Source organism: Thrips palmi, unplaced genomic scaffold, assembly GCF_012932325.1.
Source record: "Thrips palmi isolate BJ-2018 unplaced genomic scaffold, TpBJ-2018v1 HiC_scaffold_3, whole genome shotgun sequence".
NCBI classification, from domain to species: domain Eukaryota; kingdom Metazoa; phylum Arthropoda; class Insecta; order Thysanoptera; family Thripidae; genus Thrips; species Thrips palmi.
The window spans coordinates 8,530,775-8,549,523 of record NW_023144630.1 but is presented as its reverse complement, the minus strand read 5'-3'; the positions used below and the strand labels follow the sequence as shown (position 1 = coordinate 8,549,523).

Sequence of the window (18,749 nt, the reverse complement as noted above, 5' to 3'; positions counted from 1 at the left end):
AAAAGTATGACCGAAAAAACGGTCATACACAAATGTATGACCGAAAAACGGTCATACACAAATGTATGACCGAAAAACGGTCATACTTAAATGTATGACCAAAAAAAGGTCAGACATCAGCGAGACTGGCTATTGTTTAGCTTGGGGATATATCAGCCTTTACCCGCACTCTAAAAAATAATATAGGATTTTGTAACGATCTTGATACAAAATTTTGTAACACGTCAGTCGGATACAAAAATTTGTATCCTTGATCCTAAATTCTGTATCACGTCAAGAACGTTACGAATTTACGAATCAGTGCTTCAAAATTTTAAAGCTGATACAAAATTCTGTACTTTTCGTTTCAATATTCACAATCAGTGATATAGTTCCATGTAAAAATGCGATCTTTATGCAAATAACTGTAACTGATACAGAAAACCGTAACATATCGTTACAAACTTGCGTATCGTCTGATGCAAAAATTAAAAACGCAAATTTAAAGTCAAATTACGAGCTTAATTTTAACATCACAGTTGATCGGGTGAAAAGTCCTAACGTGGGGCATGGTACCTTAGAAGCTTCAGGCCAGGAACTCTAACTGTCGCGCCGCAGGGCTCGTTTCCCACCACTACCTGGGCATGCAGCGTGCCCGCTCGGTGTGATCGACAGTCTGAGGCGTGCCTCCCCATACGGCGCTGTGGCGCAAGCGGTAGCATGCCGAGCTGGCAATCCGGGGGACCGGGGTTCGGTTCCGGAGAACGCAGTTCGGTTTCTCCGGGTGTTCGGGAGTACAGGAACGACGGAGCGAATGTGTAGGAACGAACGATCGTTGCGGTTCAAATTTTGTTTATAAAACGACAAATTTTTATGATTTTCGCATTTCAGAATTCTGTAACCGGGAAACAGTTTACCGTAACGCGTGATACAAAATTTTGTATCAGTGCTGATACAAAATTCTGTAACATTTGTAGTGGAAATTACTGCGGTCATACATCGAAGTATGACCGTTTTTCGGTCATACATCAAAGTATGACCGTTTTTCGGTCATACATCGAAATATGACCGTTTTTCGGTCGTACATTTTAGTAAGACCGTTTAAGCGGTCAAAAGTATGACCTTTCTATTTTCAGTGTAATTTCGTTGCACAAATTATCTGAAAATTTACAACGTTTTTTTGTTTCTTGACGGTTTATGAATTATTCTTCACGCAGTAGTTTTTAAAATCACAAACTTTTTGCACGCTCCAAATTACGTGGACCGCTTTTGTTCTACCTTGTCACGCTGATTAAATGGAGATTGACTTATTTCAGCGTTTTTTTTTTGTTTTATGAAACATCTTGTAAAATAATGAAGGCATCACCGTGTCTCGTAATTTTACAAGCGATTTGTGCAACGGAATTACCCAAGCATTTGGTGTAATTTTAGGAAACTTTTCATATTTTTTGGACATTGCTGTAGTATTATAGTCACGTTTGAGATGTATATTGTACCTACGATTTCATAAGGCGGTGTTCACAAACAAATTTCAGAAAATTAAGAAGATTTCTGTGATGAATAATTCATGAAACGGCCTCTACGAATAAATTTCATAAAATAACGAAATGTTATTGTTACTTTACAGGGAATTTGTAAAAAAAAATTCGTAAATTTACAATAATTTTTTACAGTGCAGCCAGCAGCCACTCACCGTCCGAATCGTCAGCAACCGGGGCGTTGAGGCCACACCGCGCTCCTCCTGCTGAGGGGCTGCCACACTGCTCTGCCTCCGTCTTGACGCGCCAGTCACCTGCAAGCAGCACAGCGTTAGCGCCAATATCAAACTGCATTAACCACTAACTACCTTTCCCAACTCAAAACTAACTCCAACGCACTTCAAAATACCGAACCATTAAAACAAGCGGAACGAAAATTAATAACTGCACCGCAGCAAGCAATTTATCAAGGAAACAGCCAGACCGGATTAGCAGCACAAATTTGTAGCTCAAGCATTCTAGAATAAGAACATTGACATTGCAGCAGGTCACTCGACCACACACCAACACCAACCGCCGCTAGGGCATGCACAGACCGATACAGTGTTTCAAGGCACGTGAGTGTGAAGTGGGTAATAGAAGGAAGTCGACACACAACGCACGACGGGGCTGAGCATTTCCATTGAATGTGGTCAGGTCAGAACAAAAAACACATTGTAATTGCAATGAACCAAACATTGTGCGCCAAGAAAACCCTCTATCAGGGATACAATCGAAGAACTAGAAAGTAACAAAACTTTTAATTGACAATAAATCACTCGAAAAAAGGACAAAGCTTTAGCATCCCAATACAATCAAAAGCCAACAAAGAAAATACATCATATTCCGACCCAGCCAGTCCGTAACGAATATAAAACAGGTCAAAAGATTTCTAAGTACACAGGGCGAGAACATTTTGAATACCAAATAGAGTAAAAAAAAAAAACCAGTTAGTCACAAAAATCAGTTAAAAGTTACAGTTTTGTCGCAAGATTGAGCAGAACACTTGTTTCAAGCTCGTAACAAAAGAATATTGAGAATTCACTGTGCGTTTAAACACAGGTCAGAGGCGCAGTCAAATGACCTCTAGCGGGGGTGGACAGAAATTACACCTGCAATATTTGAACCGAAAAGCCTGTCCTTACATTGAACCACGAAAAGTTTCAACACTTCTGCGCATTCCGAGGCAGGCCGCTTTGGGGAACGCCGAACGCATACAATAACTACGTGCAGGATTAAACTAGCTTCTTCTTAGCGTGGGTCTTGCTGTGCGCGGCAAGAGAATACCTCCATGTGAATCGCTTCTCGCACACTTGGCACCGAAAAGGCTTCTCCCCAGTGTGGGTTCTTTCGTGTGCCTTCAAATCGCTTGATTGGATAAACTTCATTTCACACACTTTGCACTGGAAAGGCTTCTCTCCGGTGTGGATCCTTTCATGCTTGATCAAATTGCTTGACTCCGAAAACTTCTTTCCACACACTTTGCACTGAAAAGGCTTCTCCCCAGTGTGGATCCTTTCATGCTTGGTCAAATTGAATGACAACGCAAAATTCTTCCCACACACTTTGCACTGGAAAGGCTTCTCTCCAGTGTGGGTCCTTAAGTGCCTTGCAAGCTCGGCCGCCCACTGGAACACCTTGCCGCAGTGTTGGCAGGCGTGCCGCTTGCCGCGCGCTGCGAGGTGCTTCTCCAGGCCCGCCTCGGCATCCAAGGCCGCTCCACGCTCCGCACACTGCGAGGCGACAGCGCGGTCCGCCCCTCCGTCCCCAGCCGTGCCGCTGGCCGCGGAGTCCTGCTTGGCGTGGCCGACTCCAGAGGCGAGCGAGAAGGTGGCGTCGATGTGCAGCCACGGCTCCTCAGCCTCCAACCCTGCAACCAAACGCCCACACCGTCAACAACGCCTCGCGGTGCCCAACTCGCCGCCGTTGGCGTGCAGTGCGAGCTGCAGGTGGCGGGGCAGTGGTCTCGCAGTGCAGCGGCCTCTCTGCCAGTACGCACCGTCCTTGCCGCCTTGCCCCGAGGTCGCGGCGCTGCGTCCACGCCGCGGTGCTCCTGCAGCAGGGCTGCCGCTCTGCTCTGCCTCCGTCTCCACGCGCCGGGCACCTGCAAGCAGCACGCCGTCAGCGCAGTCCACTGCAAGAAACGCTGTGCTTATTTTGATAGTGACACTCATTCCAAGAACCTGACACAAATTTGAAACAAATGTGACGAGATGTCGCGTTTGTTTGAGCATTGTGTCACACATCTGAATGAGAACCAGCCATTAAGTACCATCTCGTATTGAATCCACTTCGATACAAGACACTTAAGACAGTCTGAAAATATACGAACATAGGTTATTTTTCAGAGGAACGTGTGGTAAAAATAGTCAGCTCTCTAAAAAGTCTCGTCTGCAAGTCTCACAGAGCTGCACTCTTGTTGAGACAAAAAAATTACCCGACGCGTTGTAGCTGCTCTAAGAAAGTGAGGCCAATAGAGGCGCCAGATTGTGGCTGCAACGACCACCAAGGCCATTATGTGTAAATGACCGCCCACGGTCCAAAGTAAGTATCACGGAAATCTCAACCGGGGCGATAGCAGCCTCAAGGATAGTGCTGTGCAAAAGGCAAAGCCATTGATTCGTTTGTCAAAACCGCTTCTATTATCAGATCAGAAGATGCATTTAGCCGATCTGGGTCTCCCGGGCAAGGTAAAGTACTCGTCAGTGGCACTCGAAGCAACCGAACACCATGGTTAACTTCTTGCCTGAGAGCACAGGCTGCGGTAGACCCACTCACCGTCCGAGTCGTCCTGTCCTAGGGGGTCGCCGGCGCTGCATCCACCTGCAGGAGGGCTATCACACTGCTCTGCCTTCACCTTGACGCGCCAGGCACCTGCAAGCAACGGTTGTCACGGAGTTGGTTTCAGTTTTGATCTGATTTGACAACATCTGAGGCTACAACTGCAGTGGGGTTAATTTCAGATCTTGGCAGGAACGAGCACCATGGCAAACGGGTCAGAACGACAGCACATGATAAATGACAAGCATCACGGACATTTTAAGCAGGGCGATTGCAAGCCATGGATCGCAAAGGTGCAGACAGGGGCTGCAATGCTGAAGGCAGCCAGTGAATCGTTCATCACAATCAATACGATTATCAAACGATGCATGCAGGTGTCCCGGAGAACGTAAAGTGTAGGCTCAAGTGGAGGCACTTGCAACTTCTCCGGGGACTAAAAGAGTGCTGAGCGATGTGGTCAGAATGCCACAGGTGAGCTCCGAAGACTAACGTCCCCAGCCAGCAGCCACTCACCGTCCGAGTCGTCCTGTCCAGCGCCCGGGGCGCTGAGGCCACACCGCGCTCCTCCTGCTGGGGGGCTGCCACACTGCTCTGCCTCCGTCTTGACGCGCCGGGCACCTGCAAGCAGCACAGCGTTAGCGCCAAAATCAAACTGCATCAACCACTAACTACCTTTCCCTACTCAAAACTAACTCCAATGCACGTCAAAATACCGAACCATTAAACTAGGGGTACGCGCCGTTTTGTTTGGGCGCGTAGTAGGCGAGCGATGCGTCTGTATTCTTGTAGAAGATGGTGAAGAATATATGCAAAGTAAGGCCAATACAGGGTCAATGTGAAACTCAATTTTAAAAGTTTGGTCACAAATTGGTAAATTTTGGGGAAAGTAAAGGTCTGGGATAAAATTGGAAGTCATTTTCGTGATCAGCACACCAAAAACTGCAGGAAACTATGTAAAACTCGATGTAAAAATTTTGGTCCGAAATTGGTAAATATTTGGAAAAGTAAAGGTCTGAGATGAAATTGGAAGTCATTTTCGTGATCAGCGCACCAAAAACTGCAGGAAACTATGTAAAACTCGATGTAAAAATTTTGGTCCGAAATTGGTAAATATTTGGAAAAGTAAAGGTCTGAGATGAAATTGGAAGTCATTTTCGTGATCAGCACACCAAAAACTGCAGGAAACTATGTAAAGCTCGATGTAAAAATTTTGGTCCGAAATTGGTAAATATTTGGAAAAGTAAAGGTCTGAGATGAAATTGGAAGTCATTTTCGTGATCAGCACACCAAATACTGCAGAAAGCAATGAAACACCGAGGAAATTTTGGTCGCAAATCATGTAATTCTAGTTGAAAGTATGGGTCTTCAGTTGTTAGGTTTCTTAAGAGCGTTTCCTGTTCATAGTGTCATGCCACGAACCCTGACCCTGTTACTCAGTCGAGTAACATTTAACAGCCAGCATTGAATTGCTTAATACGATTCACAAATACTTCAATTACCATTCGATATCTCCTTGTTACTGAACTTATGAATACACAATGTTATTAGTAATACCTAAATAGCCTTTCTCCCTTTTAGTTTAAACTGGTGGATTTAACTATATTGATGTATCTGCATTAATTAAAAAGAGACATATTTACAGGCAGGCTGATTTCAACTACTTTACGGAGAAGACCTTCTGTCAGATCCAATGAATCGTGTCATAGAATCCAATGTCGAGGCCACTTATTGCTAAATGCAAGTTTATCTTATTGATAATGATAGTCATGGTGTGTTATTTAATCTTTGAAACAGTTTAGCAAAAGTATTTACCTAACATTCTGAGTAAATTTTAAAAAAAAAAAAGAAAACTCAAACCATGCCCAAACACAAATTACCAGTTGTCGCAGACAATGTATGATTAAGTTAAAAGAATCGTCTCATGAAATCATATGACCAAGTCAGTGAATCGTCTCATTGAATCTGATGTCAATGTCAAACCTTGAATGCGCTAAAACCACTCATCATATGGTTTTCTTTAAGGTTAGTACTATAGTAAACTCACAGCATTGCAATGAAGCCTTTTCCCAGAATCAGTGCCAAGAGTCAGCAAAGACTATTTATTTTGGCAAGATTAGCATCTGGTTTGTACTCATAGAATGTATTAATATATTTTCTAACTGTTATTGAGCAAAGCAAACAACTAAAAAATATAGTGTCTGAGAATATAAATGGAAATACACTCACAAAGGTTAAAAAGACCAAATCATTCTTGCAATTATCAAACACACTCCACTGACTAAAATATTTCCCCTGTAGTGGGGGAGGGGAGAGGGTGGACGGACGGACGAAACGCGTAAGAATTGTCACTTTCATTTTCCGTATTTCACTGAGTTGACTCTCCGGAGGGGTTTCAATCATTCTAAAATATCGAAAAACTATGACCGTACTCACTTCTAAGCCCTTCTGCTCTTTAGTTTGTTTTATTTGCCAATGTTTTGCCAGGTCCCGTATTTAAGAGTCGCGGCCGCAAGTATGAAAAATTGCTACGAGCTGCCAAGCACTGCCAACCTAACCACGCTAAGAACCTAATTCAAAAAGATGTTTTGAATATTTCAAACAATAGTAATCGTGAATATAAGATAAACTCCCCCTGGGGGAGATTTAGGAGCCTTCCGGTGCGAAATTTTGAAACTATTTGTGCAGTAGTTGCTGAGAAACGTGAGTGAGTTACGGACACACAGACAGACAGACGCACGACCAGTCACTTTTTGGTACCCCCAAACACGGCATGGGCTCGCTATCGCTCGCCAAAAAAAGCGGAAAGAAAATTAATAACTGCAATGCAGCAAGCAATTTATCAAGGAAACAGCAATTTGTAGCTCAAGCATTCTAGAATCATGACTTTGACACTGCACCAGGTCACGTGACCACACACCAACACCAACCGCCGCTAGGGCATGCACAGACCGATACAGCGTTTCAAGGCACTTGAATGTGAACTGGGTACTAGGAGCATGTCGACACACAACGCACGACGAGGCTGAGTATTTTGATTCAATATGGGCAGGTCAGAATGAAAAACACATGGTAATTGCAATGAACCAAACATTGTGCGCCAAGAAAACCCTCAATCAGGGATACATTCGGAGAACTAAAAAGTAACGAAACTTTTAATTGACAATAAATCACTCGAAAAGGGACAAAGCTTTTGCATCCCAATACAATCAACAGCCAACAAAGAAAATACATCATATTCAAACCCAGCCAGTCCGTAATGAATATATTACAGGTCAAAACGTTTTCTAAATACACAGGGCAAAATCGTTTTGATAACCAAGTACAGTAAAAAAAAACGGTTAGCCACAAAAATTAGTGAAAAGTTTTAAGTTTTGGCAAGATTAACTGTGTCTAGTTCGTAACAAAACATAACTTGAGACTTCAATGTGTGTTTAAACACAACGAAGAGGCGCATACACATGACCTCTATTAGGGATGGATAGAATTTACGCATACAATATTTGTACCGAAAATTCTGTCCTTGAAATTAACCTCGAGAAGCTTGGACACCTTTGCGTCTTACGAGGCAGGCCGCATGGGCAAACGTCCGAACGCATACAAAAACTACGTGCATTAGGATTAAACTGTCTTCTTCTTAGCGTGGGTCTTGCAGTGCGCGGCAAGATGAGACCTCTGGTTGAACCACTTCTCGCACACTTGGCACTGGAAAGGCTTCTCCCCAGTGTGGATCCTCTCATGCGCCTTCGAAGCGCCTGATTGGGTGAACTTCTTTCCACACACATTACAGTGGTAAGGCTTCTCCCCAGTGTGAATCCTTTCATGCGTCTTCAAATAGCTTGATTGGGTGAACTTGTTTCCACACACTTTGCACTGGTAAGGCTTCTCACCCGTGTGGATCCGTTGATGTGATTTCAATTTGCCTGAATACGCAAACTTTTTCCCACACACTTTGCACTTGAAAGGCTTCTCCCCAGTGTGGGTTCTTGAATGCTCTTCAAGACGGGCTGCCCACTGGAAGTCCTTGCCGCAGTGTAGGCAGGCGTGCCGCTTGCCGCGCGCTGCGAGGTGCTTCTCCAGGCCCGCCTCGGCATCCAAGGCCGCTCCACGCTCCGCACACTGCGAGGCGACAGCGCGGTCCGCCCCTCCGTCCCCAGCCGTGCCGCTGGCCGCGGAGTCCTGCTTGGCGTGGCCGACTCCAGAGGCGAGCGAGAAGGTGGCGTCGATGTGCAGCCACGGCTCCTCAGCCTCCAACCCTGCAACCAAACGCCCACACCGTCAACAACGCCTCGCGGTGCCCAACTCGCCGCCGTTGGCGTGCAGTGCGAGCTGCAGGTGGCGGGGCAGTGGTCTCGCAGTGCAGCGGCCTCTCTGCCAGTACGCACCGTCCTTGCCGCCTTGCCCCGAGGTCGCGGCGCTGCGTCCACGCCGCGGTGCTCCTGCAGCAGGGCTGCCGCACTGCTCTGCCTCAGTCTCGACGCGCCGGGCACCTGCAAGCAGCACGCCGTCAGCGCAGTCCACTGCAAGAAACGCTGTGCTTATTTTGATAGTGACACTCATTCCAAGAACCTGACACAAATTCGAAACAAATGTGACGAGATGTCGCGTTTGTTTGAGCATTGTCTCACACATCTGAATGAGAACCAATCATTAAGTACCATACCGTACTGAATCTATTTCAATACAAGACACTTAAGACTCGCCTGTGGCACTCGAAGCAATCCAACACTATTGTTAACTTCTTGCCTGAGAGAGAGCACAAGCTGCGGTAGACCTACTCACCGTCCGAGTCGTCCTGTCCTGGGGGGTCACCGGCGCTGCATCCACCTGCAGGAGGGCTGTCGCACTGCTCTGCCTTCACCTTGACGCGCCACGCACCTGCAAGCAGCGGTTGTCACGGAGTTGGTTTCAGTTTTTATCTGATTTGACAATATCTGAGGCTACAACTGCAGTGGGGTTAATTTCAGATCTTGGCAGGAACAAGCACCATGGGAAACGGGTCGGAACGACAGCACACGATAAATGACAAGCATCATGGACACTTTGGGCAGGGCGATTGCAAGCCATGGATCGCAAAGGAGCAGACAGGGGCTGCAATTCTGAAGGCAGCCAGTGAATCGTTCGTCACAATCAATACGATTATCAAACGATGCATGCAGGTGTCCTGGAGAACGTGAAGTGTAGGCTCAAGTGGAGGCACTTGCAACTTCTCCGGGGACTAAAAGAGTGCTGAGCGATGTGGTCAGAATGTCACTGGGGAGCTCCGAAGACTAACGTTTGGCCCCAGCCAGCAGCCACTCACCGTCCGAGTCGTCCTGTCCAGCGCCCGGGGCGCTGAGGCCACACCGCGCTCCTCCTGCTGGGGGGCTGCCACACTGCTCTGCCTCCGTCTTGATGCGCCGGGCACCTGCAAGCAGCACAGCGTTAGCGCCAAAATCAAACTGCATCAACCACTAACCACCTTTCTCTACTAAAAACTAACTACAATGAACTTCAAAATACCGAACCATTAAGAAAAAGCGGAACGAAAATTAATAACTGCACCGCAGCAAGCAATTTATCAAGGAAACAGGCAGACCGGATTAGCAGCAAAAAATTGTAGCTCAAGCATTCTAGAATAATGACATTGACACTGCACCGGGTCACGTGACCACACACCAACACCAACCGCCGCTGGGGCATGCACTGACCGAAAGAGCATGGCAAGGCAAGTGAAAGTGAACTGGGTAATAAAAGGAAGTCGACACACAACGCACGACGGGGCTCGACATTTTGATTCGATGCGCGATATAAGGGCAGGTCAGAACGAAAAAACATTGTAAATGCAATAAACCAACCATTGTATGCCAAGAAAACCCTCAATCAGGGATACAATCGGAGAACTAGACACGAACAGAAATTTTATTTGACCAAAAATCACCCAAAAAAAAAGGACAAAGCTTTAGCATCCCGGTACAATCAACAGACAACAAAGAAAAGACAAAATATTTCAACCCAGCCAGTCCGTGATTAACATAAAACAGGTCAAAACATTCTGTAAGTATACAGGGCAAAAACATTTTGATAACCAAATACAGTAAGAAAAAAAACAGTCACAAAAATTTGTGAAAAATATTTAGTTTTAAGAAGAAATTAACTGAGTCTAGCTCGTAACAAAAAAAAACTTGAGACTTCAATGTGTGCTTAAACACAACTCAGAGGCGCAATCATATGACCTCTATTTGGGATGGATAGAATTTACACCTACAATATTTGTACCGAAAATTCTGTCCTTGGAATGAACTTCCAGAAGCTTGGACACCTTTGCGCCTTACGAGGCAGGCCGCATGGGCAAACGTCCAAACGCATACAAAAACTACGTGCATTAGGATTGAACTGGCTTCTTCTTAGCGTGGGTCTTGCTGTGCGCGGCAAGATGAGGCCTCTGGTTGAACCGCTTCTCGCACACTTGGCACTGAAAAGGCTTCTCCCCGGTGTGGGTTCTTTCGTGTGCCTTCAAATCGCATGATTGGGTAAACTTCATTTCACACACTTTGCACTGGAAGGGCTTCTCTCCGGTGTGGATCATTTCATGCCTGGACAAAGAGCCTGATTGCGTAAACTCCTTCCCACAAACATTACACTGGAAAGGCTTGTCCCCAGTGTGAATCCTTTCATGCTTGGTCAAATCACCTGATTGAGTAAATTTCTTTCCACACACCTCACACTGGAAAGGCTTCTCCCCAGTGTGGATCCTTCCATGCTTGATCAAATTGCATGACTCCGAAAACTTCTTTCCACACACTTTGCACTGAAAAGGCTTCTCCCCAGTGTGGATCCTTTCATGCTTGGTCAAATTGCCCGAAAGCGTAAAATTCTTCCCACACACTTTGCACTGGAAAGGCTTCTCCCTAGAGTGAGTCCTTGAATGCTCTTCAAGATCGGTCGCCCTCTTGAACTTCTTGCCGCAGTGTTGGCAGGCGTGCCGCTTGCCGCGCGCTGCGAGGTGCTTCTCCAGGCCCGCCTCGGCATCCAAGGCCGCTCCACGCTCCGCACACTGCGAGGCGACAGCGCGGTCCGCCCCTCCGTCCCCAGCCGTGCCGCTGGCCGCGGAGTCCTGCTTGGCGTGGCCGACTCCAGAGGCGAGCGAGAAGGTGGCGTCGATGTGCAGCCACGGCTCCTCAGCCTCCAACCCTGCAACCAAACGCCCACACCGTCAACAACGCCTCGCGGTGCCCAACTCGCCGCCGTTGGCGTGCAGTGCGAGCTGCAGGTGGCGGGGCAGTGGTCTCGCAGTGCAGCGGCCTCTCTGCCAGTACGCACCGTCCTTGCCGCCTTGCCCCGAGGTCGCGGCGCTGCGTCCACGCCGCGGTGCTCCTGCAGCAGGGCTGCCGCACTGCTCTGCCTCCGTCTCGACGCGCCGGGCACCTGCAAGCAGCACGCCGTCAGCGCAGTCCACTGCAAGAAACGCTGTGCTTATTTTGATAATGACACACTGGTAAAACTAAAGCGCAGTATTACCCTCTGTTTCCAAGCGCGTAATCTGGTTACGCTATAATTCAAGCGTAACAGGCTTATCGGCCAAGATTCCCCCTATCTTAATGCATGGGGGAATTTCCAGAGTATGCTTCATTTCAAGCGTAACGTCTTCAAGCGTAACTTTATGCTTGACTCAAGCATAGAGTTGCGCTTTAGTTTTACCAGTGCACTCATTCCAGGAACCTGACACAAATTTGAAATCAATGTGACGAGATCACTGGTAAAACTAAAGCGTAGTATTACCCACTGTTTTCAAGCGTAATCAGGTTACGCTTGAAATCAAGCGTAACAGGCTCATCCGCCAAGATTCCCCCTATCTTAATGCATGGGGGAATTTCTAGTCTATGCTTGATTTCAAGCGTAACGTCTTCAAGCGTAACTTTATGCTTGACTCAAGCATAGAGTTACGCTTCAGTTTTACCAGTGATGCCGCGTTTGATTGAGTATTGTGTCACACATCTGAATGAGAACCAGCCATTAAGTACCATCTCGTTTTGAATCAACACCGGTAAAACTGAAGCGTAGTTGTATGCTTGATTCAAGCGTACAACTACGCTTGAAGACTTTACGCTTGGCGTCAAGCGTAGAGAAGAAATTCTCCCATGCATTTAGATAGGCGGGTGAGGGGCAAAATGGAGAACTATGCTTGAAGCCGAGCGTAGTTCTACGAAAGGCGTACAACTACGCTTGAGTTCTACCAGTGAGCTTCGTTACAAGACACTTAAGACAGTCTGAAAATGTATGAACATAGGTTTTTTCAGAGAAACGTGTGGTATAAAATAGTCAGCTCTCTAAAAAGTCTCGTCTGCAAGTCTCACAGAGCTACACTTTTATCGAGAAACAAACATCATCCGACGTGTTGTAGCCCGCTCTAAGAAAGTGAGGCCAATAGAGGGGCCAGATTGTCGTGGCTGGAACGACCACCATGGCCATTTGGTTTGAACGACCCCCCACGGTCCAAAGTAAGCATCACGGAATTTTCGACCGGGGCGATAGCAGCCTCAAAGATAGTGCTGTGCATGAGGCATAGCCATTGAATTTTCGTCAAAACCGCTTCGATTATCTGATCACAAGATGCATTCAGCCCGGGTCACCAGGGGAAGGTATCGTACTCTCCCGTGGCAATCGAGGCATTGTTAACTCCGGACTGGTTAGCTTCTTGCCTGAGATCACCCACTCACCGTCCGAGTCGTCTTGTCCTAGGGGACGAACGGCTGCGCTGCATCCACCTACAGGAGGGCTGTCGCACTGCTCTGCCTCCACCTTGACGCGCCAGGCACCTGCAAGCAACGGTCGTCACGGAGTTGATTCCAGTTTCGATCTGGTTTAACAACATCCCAAGCTAGTGCGTTGAGTGGGCTTCATTTTAAGATTGATACGGTTCAACTCTCAATAGAACTCCCATTTCAGAAAAGGACCCGCTGCGAATTCATTACGTTCGAAGAGTAGCGTGTGGTAAAACGGTAAGCCCTTGACAAAGAATTCTCAGGCAGTCTCGCAGGGCAGCAGTCATCGTTGAAAAAAATCACCTTAGTCATGTAAATGGTCCTTAAAGCCAGAGACTCATGGACGCAGCAGTTCGTGAGAAGAGGGAACGAGCACCGTGGCAACTGGGTTAAAACAGCCAACGGTACAGGGCAAGCATCATGGAAATTTGGAACACCGACGCCAAGCCATGGATGACTTTGCTTCAGGCAGCTCGTGACTGGTTCTTCACAATCGCCGCCTGCAGGTAGCCCAGGGCACGTTACGTGTAACGTGCAATTGCAAACGGGACTTGAGGCTTACCGAACGATGAAGGCCACGGCCTAATGTTGAAGGGAACACTGGTAGAACTCAAGCGTAGTAGAACTACGCTCGGCTTCAAGCATAGTTCTCCATTTTGCCCCTCACCCGCCTATCTAAATGCATGGGAGAATTTCTTCTCTACGCTTGACGCCAAGCGTAAAGTCTTCAAGCGTAGTTGTACGCTTGAATCAATCATACAACTACGCTTCAGTTTTACCGGCGAAGCTTTAAACTGGTTTATTTAATGCCTCAGATCACACACTGCGGCATGGCCCCAGCCTCTCACCGTCCGGGTCAGCCTGTCCTGGGCCCGCGACGCTGCGTCCGCACTGTGGTCCTCCAGCAGGAGGGCTGCCGCACTGCTCCGCTTCCTTCTTGACGCGCCAGACACCTGCAAGCAGCACACCGTCAGCGAGCAGTCAAACAGCAATAACCACTATCTACCTTTTTCTACTCGAAACAAACTCCAATGCCTTTCAAAATACTGAACGGAATGAAACTACAGAACTACACTTCACCGTGCAATTAATCGCGGAAATTGCCAAACCAGTTTCATGGCAAAAGAACTTTTAAATGTACTAGATTCACACAGCGCTACGTCACGAAAGCACACCAAACACCATCCACCGCAAGGGCATGCACAGACCGCCAAAAGCAACGCAAGGCACGTAAACGTGCACTGAGTGACGGAAAAAATCAACACACATCGAACAGTGGGGGAGGGGTCTTTGATTCTAAGAGCGATATATGAAATGATCAGAACGAAAAAAAAACATTGTTATTACAGTTAATTATACATACACCACGTTGGCCGCGACTCAGGGATACAATTAGAGGACTATACACAAACGACACTTCCATTTGACAATAAGTCACTCAAAAATGACATAACGTAAGCATCCCAAAACAGACAAACAGCAACACAAAAATTAAGTATTCATAATGTAAGCGAGTCCGTCTAAACGTAACATAAGGTCGAAAGGTTTCATCAAAACACAGGTCGAAAACAATGCGACGGATTACGAAATGCAGTGAGATAAATTATTGCCAGTTAGTCATCAAATAGATAGTTAATGGATGGTTAGTTTCAATTCGAGATTGAGTGATGCACAATATCGTTTCTAGGTCAAAACGAAAAAAAGGGGGACTTTTTTACGTTTAAACGTAAGTCAGAGACGCAATCACATGATTTTAAAAATCTAATGGCGAACAGAACTACAATGCTATAAATACAAAGAATTCCTTAGTTTTTATTCTTTAGAGTCTTACGAAGCAGGGAGCTTACATGAATGTCCGACTATGCGCAAAAGCTACATTCGTATTAAACAGGCTTCCCCTTAGCGTGGCTCATATTGTGACTCGCAAGATTGGTCTGCTTGTAGAAATTCTTTCCGCACACCTGGCACTGGTAAAGCTTCTTCCCAGAGTGGATCCTCTCATGCGCCTTCAAATCACCTGATTTGGTAAAGTTCTGTCCACACACTTTACACTGATAAGGCTTCTCCCCAGTGTGAGTCATTTCATGCGTCTTCAAATCACCTGATCGGGTAAACTGCTTTCCGCACACTTTACACTGAAAAGGCTTCTCCCCAGTGTGGATCCTTTCATGACGGGTCAAAGTGTGTGACAGCGCAAACTTCTTTCCACACACTTTGCACTGGAAAGGCTTCTCCCCAGAGTGAATTCTTTCATGCCCCTTCAAGTCGCCTGATTGGGTGAACTTCTTTCTGCACACCTTGCACTCGAAAGGCTTCTCCCCAGAGTGGATCCTTTCATGACGGGACAAATTGTGTGACAGCGAAAACTTCTTTCCACACACTTTACACTCGAAAGGCTTCTCCCCAGTGTGGGTTCTTGAATGTTTTTCTAGATTGGACGCTTTCTTGAAGTCCTTGCCGCAGTGTAGGCAGGCGTGCCGCTTGCCGCGCGCTGCGAGCTGCTTCTCTTGGCGGCCCGCCTCGGCATCCAAGGCCGCTCCACGCTCCGCACACTGCGAGGCGACAGCGCGGTCCGCCCCTCCGTCCCCAGCCGTGCCGCTGGCCGCGGAGTCCTGCTTGGCGTGGCCGACTCCAGAGGCGAGCGAGAAGGTGGCGTCGATGTGCAGCCACGGCTCCTCAGCCTCCAACCCTGCAACCAAACGCCCACACCGTCAACAACGCCTCGCGGTGCCCAACTCGCCGCCGTTGGCGTGCAGTGCGTTGCCTGACGCAATACAATGGCTTGGAGAAACGAAGGCCCATGCAGGCGGCATCGGACCAGGAACGACCACCATGGCAAATGGGTTCAAACGACTGCCAACGGTACAGTTCAAGCATCGCGGAAATTTCGACCGGGGCGGTTGCAGCCTAGAAGATACTGTGCTGAAGGCAGCAATTGAATTGTTCGTCACATTCGTTATGATTGTCTAGAGATGCATCTGGCTCATCTGGGGAAGTTAAGGTACTCGCCAGTGGCACTCGAGGCATTCTGAACTCTGAACTTATCGACTTCATGGCCAGTTCATGCCTGAGACCACTGGCTGCGGTACAGCCCCACCCACTCACCGTCCGAGTTGTCCTGTCCTGGGGGAGCGGCGGCGCTGCATTCACCTGCAGGAGGGCTGCCGCACTGCTCTGCCTCCGCCTTGACGCGCCAGGCACCTGCAAGCAGCGGTTGTCACGGAGTTGGTTTCAGTTTTGATCTGATCTGACACTATCTTAGGCTAAAACTGCAGCGGGGTTGATTTCAAATCTTGACAGGAACGAGCACCATGGCAAAGGGGTCCGAACGACAGCACACGATAAATGACAAGCATCATGGACATTTAGGGCAGGGCGATTGCAAGCCATGGATCGCAAAGGTGCAGACAGGGGCTGCAATTCTGAAGGCAGCCAGTGAATCGTTCGTCACAATCAATACGATTATCAAACGATGCATGCAGATGTCCTGGAGAACGTGAAGTGTAGGCTCAAGTGGAGCCACTTGCAACTTCTCCGGAGACTAAAACAGTGCTGAACGATGTGGTCAGAATGTCACAGGGGAGCTTCGAAAACTAACGTCCCCAGCCAGCAGCCACTCACCGTCCGAGTCGTCCTGTCCAGCGCCCGGGGCGCTGAGGCCACACCGCGCTCCTCCTGCTGGGGGGCTGCCACACTGCTCTGCCTCCGTCTTGACGCGCCGGGCACCTGCAAGCAGCACAGCGTTAGCGCCAAAATCAAACTGCATCAACCACTAACTACCTTTCCCTACTCAAAACTAACTCCAATGCACTTCAAAATGCCGAACCATTAAAACAAGCGGAACGAAAATTAATAACTGCACCGCAGCAAGCAATTTATCAAGGAAACAGCCAGACCGGATTAGCAGCAAAAAATTGTAGCTCAAGCATTTTAGAATAATGACATTGACACTGCACCGGGTCACGTGACCACACAGCAACACCAACCGCCGTTAGGGCATGCACAGACCGATAGAGCATGGCAAGGCAAGTGAAAGTGAACTGGGAAATAGAAGGAAGTCGACACACAACGCACGACGGGGCTCGACATTTTGATTCGATGCGCGATATAAGGGCAGGTCAGAACAAAAAAACATTGTAAATGCAATAAACCGACCATTGTATGCCAAGAAAACCCTCAATCAGGGATACAATCGGAGAACTAGACACGAACAGAAATTTTATTTGACCAAAAATCACTCCAAAAAAGGACAAAAAATGACAAAGCATTAGCATCCTGGAACAATCAACAGACAACAAATAAAAGACAAAATATTTCAACCCAGCCAGTCCAAAATTAACATAAAACAGGTCAAAACATTCTGTAAGTATACAGGGCAGAAACATTTTAAAAACCAAATACAGTAAGAAAAAAACTGTCACAAAAATTTGTGAAAAATATTAAGTTTTAAGAAGAAATTAACTGAGTCTAGCTCGTAACAAAAAAAAATTGAGACTTCAATGTGTGTTTAAACACAACTCAGAGGCGCAATCACATGACCTCTATTTGGGATGGATAGAATTTACACCTACAATATTTGTACCGAAAATTCTGTCCTTGAAATGAACCTCGAGAAGCTTGGACACCTTTGCGCCTTACGAGGCAGGCCGCATGGGCAAACGTCCGAACGCATACAAAAACTACGTGCATTAGGATTGAACTGGCTTCTTCTTAGCGTGGGTCTTGCTGTGCGCGGCAAGATGAGACCTCTGGTTGAACCTCTTCTCGCACACTTGGCACTGGACAGGCTTCTCCCCGGTGTGGGATCTTTCGTGTGCCTTCAAATCGCTTGATTGGGTAAACTTTATTTCACACACTTTGCACTGAAAAGGCCTCTCTCTAGTGTGGATCATTTTATGCCTGGACAAACACCCTGATTGCGTAAACTCCTTCCCACAAACATTACACTGGAAAGGCTTGTCCCCAGAGTGAATCCTTTCATGCTTGGTCAAATCCCTGATTGAGTAAATTTCTTTCCACACACCTCACACTGGAAAGGCTTCTCCCCAGTGTGGATCCTTCCATGCTTGATCAAATTGCATGACTCCGAAAACTTCTTTCCACACACTTTGCACTGAAAAGGCTTCTCCCCAGTGTGGATCCTTTCATGCTTGGTCAAATTGCCCGAAAGCGTAAAATTCTTCCCACACACTTTGCACTGGAAAGGCTTCTCCCTAGTGTGGGTTCTTGAATGTACTTCAAGATTGGACGCTTTCTTGAAGTCCTTGCCGCAGTGTTGGCAGGCGTGCCGCTTGCCGCGCGCTGCGAGCTGCTTCTCCAGGCCCGCCTCGGCATCCAAGGCCGCTCCACGCTCCGCACACTGCGAGGCGACAGCGCGGTCCGCCCCTCCGTCCCCAGCCGTGCCGCTGGCCGCGGAGTCCTGCTTGGCGTGGCCGACTCCAGAGGCGAGCGAGAAGGTGGCGTCGATGTGCAGCCACGGCTCCTCAGCTTCCAACCCTGCAACCAAACGCCCACACCGTCAACAACGCCTCGCGGTGCCCAACTCGCCGCCGTTGGCGTGCAGTGCGAGCTGCAGGTGGCGGGGCAGTGGTCTCGCAGTGCAGCGGCCTCTCTGCCAGTACGCACCGTCCTTGCCGCCTTGCCCCGAGGTCGCGGCGCTGCGTCCACGCGCGCGGTGCTCCTGCAGCAGGGCTGCCGCACTGCTCTGCCTCCGTCTCGACGCGCCGGGCAC

At 47.9% G+C, this 18,749-nt stretch overlaps 3 protein-coding genes and 1 pseudogene across 4 annotated transcripts; all 4 read right to left on the bottom strand.

The window, feature by feature from the left end:
• Nucleotides 1–2,306: 2,306 nt before the first annotated feature.
• LOC117648675 (zinc finger protein 22-like) lies at nucleotides 2,307–4,989 on the bottom strand. The gene is made up of 4 exons (XM_034391330.1): nucleotides 4,791–4,989; nucleotides 4,275–4,370; nucleotides 3,496–3,600; nucleotides 2,307–3,366 (listed from the first exon to the last, which is right to left on the bottom strand). The coding sequence occupies exons 1-4, from the start codon at nucleotides 4,933–4,935 to the stop codon at nucleotides 2,732–2,734; spliced, it is 981 nt and encodes a 326-aa protein (XP_034247221.1). The 5' UTR covers nucleotides 4,936–4,989; the 3' UTR covers nucleotides 2,307–2,731.
• A 2,179-nt stretch (nucleotides 4,990–7,168) lies between these two features.
• LOC117648518 (zinc finger protein 22-like) lies at nucleotides 7,169–9,784 on the bottom strand. The gene is made up of 5 exons (XM_034391023.1): nucleotides 9,757–9,784; nucleotides 9,577–9,681; nucleotides 9,057–9,152; nucleotides 8,660–8,764; nucleotides 7,169–8,530 (listed from the first exon to the last, which is right to left on the bottom strand). The coding sequence occupies exons 1-5, from the start codon at nucleotides 9,782–9,784 to the stop codon at nucleotides 7,896–7,898; spliced, it is 969 nt and encodes a 322-aa protein (XP_034246914.1). The 3' UTR covers nucleotides 7,169–7,895.
• Nucleotides 9,785–10,154: 370 nt separating this feature from the next.
• Nucleotides 10,155–16,897, bottom strand: LOC117648674 (zinc finger protein 501-like). Of its 2 annotated transcripts, XM_034391328.1 has the most exons (5): nucleotides 16,640–16,897; nucleotides 13,867–13,971; nucleotides 12,974–13,072; nucleotides 11,577–11,681; nucleotides 10,155–11,447 (listed from the first exon to the last, which is right to left on the bottom strand). In XM_034391328.1, exons 1-5 carry the CDS (start codon nucleotides 16,782–16,784, stop codon nucleotides 10,639–10,641), a joined length of 1,263 nt encoding a protein of 420 aa, XP_034247219.1. In that variant the 5' UTR covers nucleotides 16,785–16,897; the 3' UTR covers nucleotides 10,155–10,638. The 2 variants fall into 2 exon arrangements, with proteins under 2 accessions (XP_034247219.1, XP_034247220.1); XM_034391329.1 differs by lacking the exons at nucleotides 12,974–13,072; nucleotides 13,867–13,971 and having other exon boundaries at nucleotides 16,640–16,896.
• Nucleotides 16,898–17,348: 451 nt separating this feature from the next.
• On the bottom strand, nucleotides 17,349–18,512 carry LOC117648517 (annotated as a pseudogene).
• Between the last annotated feature and the right edge of the window lie 237 nt (nucleotides 18,513–18,749).

Coding starts and splice junctions, on each gene's coding strand:
- LOC117648518 (XM_034391023.1), bottom strand. CDS start 9,784: ATGGTTCGGTATTTTGAAGTTCATTGTA. Junction 9,153..9,576: donor TGGACAGGACGACTCGGACG/GTGAGTGGCTGC, acceptor CGCTGCTTGCAG/GTGCGTGGCGCGTCAAGGTG. Junction 8,531..8,659: donor GGGGCAAGGCGGCAAGGACG/GTGCGTACTGGC, acceptor GTTTGGTTGCAG/GGTTGGAGGCTGAGGAGCCG.
- LOC117648675 (XM_034391330.1), bottom strand. CDS start 4,935: ATGCAGTTTGATTTTGGCGCTAACGCTGTGCTGCTTGCAGGTGCCCGG. Junction 4,371..4,790: donor TGGACAGGACGACTCGGACG/GTGAGTGGCTGC, acceptor CGTTGCTTGCAG/GTGCCTGGCGCGTCAAGGTG. Junction 3,367..3,495: donor GGGGCAAGGCGGCAAGGACG/GTGCGTACTGGC, acceptor GTTTGGTTGCAG/GGTTGGAGGCTGAGGAGCCG.
- LOC117648674 (XM_034391328.1), bottom strand. CDS start 16,784: ATGCAGTTTGATTTTGGCGCTAACGCTGTGCTGCTTGCAGGTGCCCGG. Junction 13,972..16,639: donor TGGACAGGACGACTCGGACG/GTGAGTGGCTGC, acceptor TGCTGCTTGCAG/GTGTCTGGCGCGTCAAGAAG. Junction 11,682..12,973: donor AGGACAAGACGACTCGGACG/GTGAGTGGGTGA, acceptor TGCTGCTTGCAG/GTGCCCGGCGCGTCGAGACG.